The 7,897-nt window shown below is 31.0% G+C and overlaps 1 protein-coding gene across 1 annotated transcript in view; it reads right to left on the reverse strand.

The window, feature by feature from the left end:
* LOC118196046 (PMS1 protein homolog 1-like) overlaps window positions 1-5,543 on the reverse strand; it is a 68,212-nt gene extending 62,669 nt beyond the window's left edge. Inside the window, exon 1 of the mRNA XM_035367414.2 lies at window positions 5,316-5,543. Within this exon, the coding sequence (XP_035223305.1) occupies window positions 5,316-5,456 (141 nt within the window). The 5' untranslated portion in view covers window positions 5,457-5,543. The remainder of the gene's footprint in view (window positions 1-5,315) is intronic.
* Window positions 5,544-7,897: the final 2,354 nt, after the last annotated feature.

Genomic DNA, 7,897 nt, shown 5'->3' on the forward strand with positions numbered 1-7,897 from the left:
TGCTAAAGTAAATAAGATTAAGCAAAAGGCACTGATATCATATAAAAAAACACGTGGACAGTATGGCATGTTTATAAATTTTACATAACTTTTTTTTTGTATAATAAAGTAAATTAAAATAACCGTTAATAATGAGCATGGCCTAATAACACTGTCATAATATCTGCACTTTTGTTTGATGCAGCCTCAACTGTTTCTGAATAAACCACATTTTGTTTTATGAACAAGAATATAAATTAACTTTCATTGCTATAGGTTTTCTTTGCATTTTGGGGGAAAAAAAAATTTTTTTTGGACCTGCTTTTAATAGAATAGCAAGCAGTGCATTATTTTCAAAGTTATAGGATCCTATCCCCCCAAAAATGGACATTAGTGGGTTCAATATGGTCAGCTAGATGTGACTGACAAAGCAATATACTTGTGGAAAGTTTGCATTCGTAGCATGTAGAAATCAACAAAAGAATTTTTACGTAGCTCAGAAGCAGAGTGGATCAAATATTAATTGTTTATTAAATAAAGAGGCATTAGTTCCTTTAGAATGCCACAGGAATAACTGATGCAGCTTCGGTGGGATCTCCACCAACTTTCATGGTTTGATAGTAGCCAATTTTCAAGATCTGTTGGATAATACATTAAGTATCCTATTTTATGGTGAGAAATATTAACAAGACAATTTCTGAAAATTAAATAGCATGTATAACGGAATTCTTTATTTAATTCAGAATTATTGAAAATAAATTTTAGAGATATCCATTTGAAGCAAGAAAAATGATAATATTAAAAGAATTAATATATTGCCACTAGGATATTCACTTTATTTAACACACATTCTGAATAAGATTACATATTTAAATTGTTCATAATGCATTTTAATTATAAATTTAAAAGAAATCAGGAAATGCATACTTTTAAAGATAAAATACAATTTTTAAAATACATTTCCCAATATACAAATTGTATATGGAGTAGTATGCATATAATAGTAATTTTAATATAAAAATTTATAGAAACCTAATTGAGTATTTGATATAATTGTCCTATTTTTGTGGTTAAATGTACAGTTACTAGAATGATTTTCTGAATTATAATGGGTGAGACTTAACTGGGTGAAGTGTCAGACATTAACTTGAAGCCTTAAAGGCCATTTAGACTGGGGTTTATCTGAGCTAACCCCAGTCTAAATGGCCAAGTCAGTTTCATGTGTTGACTAGCTCCACTAAGCATGCAGTTCAGATTTTTCAACTCGCTGCACTATGAGGAGAAACTGGTTTTTTAGATGGGCTGGCTAACTCAGTTATCTCAGATAAACCCCAGTCTGAATGGTCATTTATACACCTGTGATGACAGAATAACTCTTCCCAGTTTCACACTAGTTAATTTGAGAACATTCTAGAGGTTGTACCTATAGGTCTTGTACCTTAATTTGAGAACATTCTAGAGGTTGTACCTATAGGTCTTGTACCTTAATTTGAGAACATTCTAGAGGTTGTACCTATAGGTCTTGTACCTCCTCTACCACCAACTTCTCAGCAAGGCATTTCACTTGACACATTTTAATTATCACATGCCACAGTGACATGCATGTTTTCCGCAGGCCACTGAAATGCCAGCTAGTTTTTACAGTTATCATATTGCTCAAGATAATATTTTTGATATAAAGCTTTGAAACCCTTTCTTTTTCAAACATTCAATCAAACTTTACTGATTTACACTTCATTACCACAATTTAAAAATAATATGAAAAATACAGAAAAAGTGATTTTATTTACATTGAAAGGATTTTTATCATTTCTAGCTAGACATGTTATTAAAAGAACAACATACAGTGACTGACTCGCATTTGTTTTCAAACTCTTATATTTTTCACATTTTTTTGCATAGATCCTGTTATAAATACTGAAACATAGATTCCGAATTTTTTTTAATGCATTATTTTAAGACATTTTTTTTTACAAAATATTCGGTTGACCTTTACAATATGGTAACTGGTAGTTTGGCGACATTTTGGAGGCGATAAAGGTTACTACCTGGGACTTTGGTAATAATGTGAGCAGTACTCAGTTCCGATTACGCATTATTTTGTGTGAGGGAAATGAGAGATCATGGGATATGTCATGTGATATTAATGGACGAATTACGGTTCTTTAATCGGAAAAGGGGGGAAATCGGGAAAAAATCTGGAAATTTTGTATTTGGCTTTATTCTGTGTTGTGTGAAACAGTGTTCGTGAATTTTTGGATCCCATGGCCGTAACTAAAGTGAATTCGAAATGGGTATTTAGTGGTATTGAAAAGGGTAGTAATAAATGTTTCTTTAAGGTTGTGCGAGATAGAAATAAAGATGTTGTATTAAGTTATTTATTTTACCTGGTACCTTGCTGTGAAATATAAGTATGATTTTAAAGATCCTGAAACAGAAAGAAGAAAAGTTTATCGGACACGTAATCAAGATTCTGAAGAAGATTAGGTAAATTAGTATTTTTAATTATTTGAGGATATTATTTTTATGCATTGTTCTAAATGTAAGGTGGAAGTAAAGGGATTTGGTATTATTGGGAAAATTGTTGTTAGCAATGATTTAGTTTAAAGTAATTAGGATTGTAAGGTAACTTTTATTAATTTAATGTATGTGCTCATTTATATTTTAAGTAGTGTTTTTGAATTTAATTATATTTTAATTAAATGATAGTTATTTTGTGAATTTTATGTTTGTAGGAATTTGGTATACGTTTTAGTTGAAGTAAACGTGCACGGAAATAATTTAAATATCTGACACTAAGTATTTGTAATGGTTGCGGTATGAATTCGTTGGTGACGTTTATAATATAATAGATGATTTAGAGGTAAAAGTTTTTGGATATTTTATTTATTTTATATGTGGAAACGTTCATATTTGGAAAGGGTAAATACTTTTTCGCGATCAGGTAATTTCATATATGTTCTTTTTACCGGGTTTAAAGATTGAGAAAATTGTCATGTATTTTCGTGAAATTTTTCTAATTTATGAGAAAAAAGCAGTGTACATGGATATAGTGAAGAGTGTGCGCAATGCCATTTTTGTGCAATTCTGGGATGTTTTTTTAAGTAAAAATAAGTCGGCGTGTACATGGTTTATGTGTATGTGTTATTTTGAAAAACATGTAAGGAGTATGGTATTGTGCACTTTTTCCCAATTTTGCAGTGAATATTTGTCATGATTGCAGTGAATATTTGTTTTGTTAGATAAAATTTCTAGCATAAGTGTAATTCGGCTAGTAGATTGTTGGAAGAAGTGTTCAGTAGATAAAAAGAAAAGAAACATGTGTTTACTTGGTGAAGACAAAATGGCGGCGGGAAAAAAAAATAGAGGGTTGCTGTAGGAGAGTTGGTCGCCAAATTTTCGCCAAAAAAACGCCAAGTTACCATAATGTAAAGATCAACCAAATATTCTTGCAATAAAATAATTTACTCTAAAAGTGTTAATCGGTAACTCACATAGCAATTTTGGGACTTGACAGTTTGGTTGAGATATTTTAGATGACGATGCTTCTCGTAATAATTTTTTTCTTTTGTTTACAGAAAAATACATCACAAGGATTATCATCTCCATATGGAAATTATTATTTGTTTAGCATAATATAGTTACTGTTTCACATCTGAAATGAATATGTCAAAACACTATCAATTCATAACAAGTTCTGTGTGAAATTTAATATTCAAAATTATAAAAATATTCAAAACATTATGTAACATTTATATAATGGATAATCAGAAAAGAAGAAAAAAAAAAAAAAAAAAAAAAAAAAATGAAAATACACCCAGCATTCACAAAACCCATGGTTACCAAAGATTTAGAAAAGTTTACGATTGGGTGCCCCTTGTTTTTTGGCAATTCTTTTTTGATGCCAAGATCAGCAACAGGAAGGCACAATTTTAAGATGGTTGCTACAGAAAACCAAAATAAGAAGTCAAAGAATTGCACAAACATTGTGTCCATGTACACACTGATCTGTTTTCACTTAAAAAAACATCCTAGAATTGCACAAACTAGGCATTGCGCACTGCCTTAAATTTGTCCACGTACACATCAATCTATTTTCATTTAAATAAAATCAGGAAGCTAAAACAAAGTCAAAACTATCATGGTAATCAGAAGTGAGATTTCATCACCAAAATTTAAAAAAAAAAAAAAAAATTGTTGTTAATTGAAGGGGCACCCAATTCTACATTAGAGACATTTATAATACTGAAATGTCATATCTACAGGGCAAGTCAAAATTTAATATATTTGAGTCCAATGACAAAGACTAATTGAATTCAAAGACATTTGCCTATTATAGGCAGTTGGGTGGAAGCATAAAGATTTTGGTATGTTTTGTTTTGCTGTCCCTGTTATGAGGTAGTTACTCTTTATGGGAAATAACATAGATCATTAAAAGTAAACAAATATTCTTAATGAAAACCTGAAAGTATCTACAAGGAAACTTGGAATGCTAAGTATATTCAAGTTCTGTCAGGATACTTATTCTAAACATACAGTCCTAAATATTTGCTTGTGGTTATTATACAGTTGTATTGAAGTTATCAGACCTCTTCCTGTTTCCTCAGATTTAGGCTTCAAATATGTAAGGTATATGTCGTAGAAAAGGATACGTAAATACGACATTTCTATGAAAGCTTTATTAAAAGCGATTCTTACAAAGGAATTGGAAAAAAAAAAAAATATATTCTGAATGAATTTTAATGAAAAGTGTAATTTTAACTAAAGGATACTTCATGAAGTATTGGATGATCCATTATTTTCATTAAATATAAGCTGCTTGTTGAAAATACCCACATACTTATGCGAGTTAATTTTCAGAGCTTTTTCATTTTTTTAAACCAAAATCTTTTTCGAAAACAAATAAGTTTTAAAAAATATCATCGGTAATACATCTTAAATAAAAATAAAGTCCTTTTACTAATATTTAGTAATTGCAATTTTGAAATAAAACTCAGAAACATGTGTCCGAAAACAAATGACAGTCACTGTACAATTCTCAGATTTATAATTCCACCTCGATAATAATTTTGCCAGGTTATAACTATCCAAAAAATACTAACTTCAATTATGAACTAGCATGGTTTTCTGAATTTGTTTGGCATGTTTTTTAAATAACATTTTTAATACACTTTATAAATACACCATTAGATTAGTAAGATATATTTTATACAAGTCACTTTATAAAATATATCACTAATCTAATAGTTTTCTGAATTCGTTTGATATGTTTTTATATAACATTTTTGATATATATAAATTTTTTTATAAAAGACACTTTGTAAAATATATCTTACTAATCTAACTTCTACATTTGTACAAGAACTATCGATAGCGTTTTCAACAAGTTCTTTCACGACACTGGAAACTGTTGTTATAATCTGTGTGCTAGAAAGAATTCGAGAAGATGATTTTGGCAGTTCTTTGATTTGACTCATAATTTATTTACAAAATAAACAAATTGAAGCATAATTGGTTAAATTTGTTGTATATCAACCATCGCGCCTTCATTCAGCAGTTACGGTTAGTTCACCGGACTCGTAACAAAACAAACGATGAGAGAAAAACAGTGTTCAAAGTCGGAGAATTTGAGGCGGATGGCAAAACCCTTAGCGTTGGCACTTGCCTCATCAGAGATGTAGTAATACAAAGTACATTTATGAGCCTGAAGTAAGGCAGTGAGACCTTTTATAAAAATGTAAAGCTCTTTATGCGGCGTCGAAAATAAAGTCCACCTAGTATAAAATCTTTTAAACTCCGTGGTAAGGACAAACTGAGCTACTACGAGAAAGGCTTCTCTCTTACCTTAAGAAACTCTATCCAAGACAAACTAGATATGTAGTTGACCTTGCTCTACCGCACCCCCTTAAAAAAAAAAAAAAAAAAAAAAAAAAAAAAAAAAAAAAAAACCTCTTGCTCGTAACCAACCCACAGTTACTTCATTCGAGACACTACTTTTTCTCTCGATGGACATTGTTCTCATTATTCCTCACTTCCCTGGACTAATTTCATTCTCTGAAACGCTATTTGCACGTTTGGTTACTTATATTAGTCTGGAATAGGGTTCGGTCCAGGAACCCGTGCCTCATCGCTTGCGACCACCTAACAGAACAAAAAAGAAAGAATTTTCCTATTTAAATTCTTTACAATTGCCTCAGATTAATGACGTCACAAAAGGAAGCTGGTCACAAAAGGAAGTTGTCTCTGAAGATCGTTAGAATTGAGTTATTTATTTCAAACATAAAAGATACTAAATTTTCTGAAAAAAAAACTAAGACCCATCAGACGCAGAGCGATAAAATAGCTGAACATTAGTAGTTCGGACCTGCGTTTGAGTCTAGGCGAACGGGCTGGTTGCACGAGCGTTTTCATTGTTTTCTCTATGCGTAACGTGTATATGAACCAGTTCCCAGTCCTCCGCGATGGCATACCTTGCCTTAGAAAGATAGTCCTAGTTTGCTCTGCCATAATCAACTAAACCAACCTCTCAACCACCGAAAAAAAAAAAAAAAACTGATTTTTAGACTACTATTTTAAAATTTATAGTCAGCACTTCCCATATTATAACTTAATGAAACTTAAATATTGCTACGAATTTTGTATATATATAAATAATTTTAGTGATATTATATGTATATTGTAGTACCTCTTGTATAATGTAATATGAAAGACCTCAGCATCGCCAGAAAAATAGGATTATAGGGATTAGTCTATTTTAAGATTGAGGTAAAACTAGCGAGATGGGGCCAAACTTCCAACGGTTTTGCTGACTAATTTATGTCTACAACTTTGCAAAGAAACTGCCAAAAGTCGTCAAAGATTATTTGGTGAAATTTTGGTACGATATTCTATGTAATTGTTATTGGATCGACCTCTATGTTACTGTAACTGTGTAGACCTTTCAGCAATTTCGAAAAATCGAAACTGAATTATGGAATTTTGAAATTTTGAATTATGGAATCGAAATATTTTTGTTCGGAAAACCCTTTAATCCAAATTGTTTACGTGTGACATTTTCAACGAGGAATAGATTTAAATGTAGCAGACGATATTTCAAATAACAAGTTGTTGCCAGATATTTTCATTCCAAAACATTTGCTTTTTTCCAAATTCTTTATAGAAAGCGTTTTAAACATTGAAGTGTGAACATCTTCTGTAGGAAGTCGTACCACTGTGAACCAAAGACAGGTGGAAATTTATTCATTTCCTATTTAACTAAACATTTTATTCTTATGGATGTACTGTAATTTGCTATTCAATGAGTTTTACCTCAAAAGAGGATTTTTCAAATATAGATAGTAACTAAAATATTGGCTTATTTGAGAATTCTAAAGTAAAGTAAAGTTCTGATTAGATAAGTTTAAAGAAGTTAAAGAATTTTTGTGTATTATTGTAAAGACTGTTACCACAAAACTAAGTTTCCTGTGGCTTTAATAAGATTGTAAATAGCCGGACTATCTGAAAATAATGGGAATTTTAAGAAATGGCAGTTTATTATACGAGAGTTGTGTATTTCATATGTGAATATTGTATGATGTTACAAAAATGTATTGAAAGACTTGAATGAAACGTATTCAGAATCTAGCGAAAAGCGCGGACACTTAGCCAACAAGACATTTCACCGACAGCAGTTAGCCGACATGACATTAAGCCGACACGGACGCTTATAAATTATGAGTTGTGATAGGGAGTAGAAATTGCGTGTTACATATTATAGACCCTTGGTTGTTTCATATGCAAATTAAGCTAATAAAAGTATCAAAATAAACTGTCTCTGTAAATGTTAAAGTTAGGATGCATGGCATCTAAGTGTCTGAAAATGTATTCAGATACATACTAAACTATTTTTGCTTCCAGGTAAACTGGCAGCAAGACGTGA

The sequence above is a fragment of the Stegodyphus dumicola genome, chromosome 5, assembly GCF_044657685.1.
Source record: "Stegodyphus dumicola isolate Sdum_Otavi_A_Nest chromosome 5, ASM4465768v1".
Taxonomy (NCBI): domain Eukaryota; kingdom Metazoa; phylum Arthropoda; class Arachnida; order Araneae; family Eresidae; genus Stegodyphus; species Stegodyphus dumicola.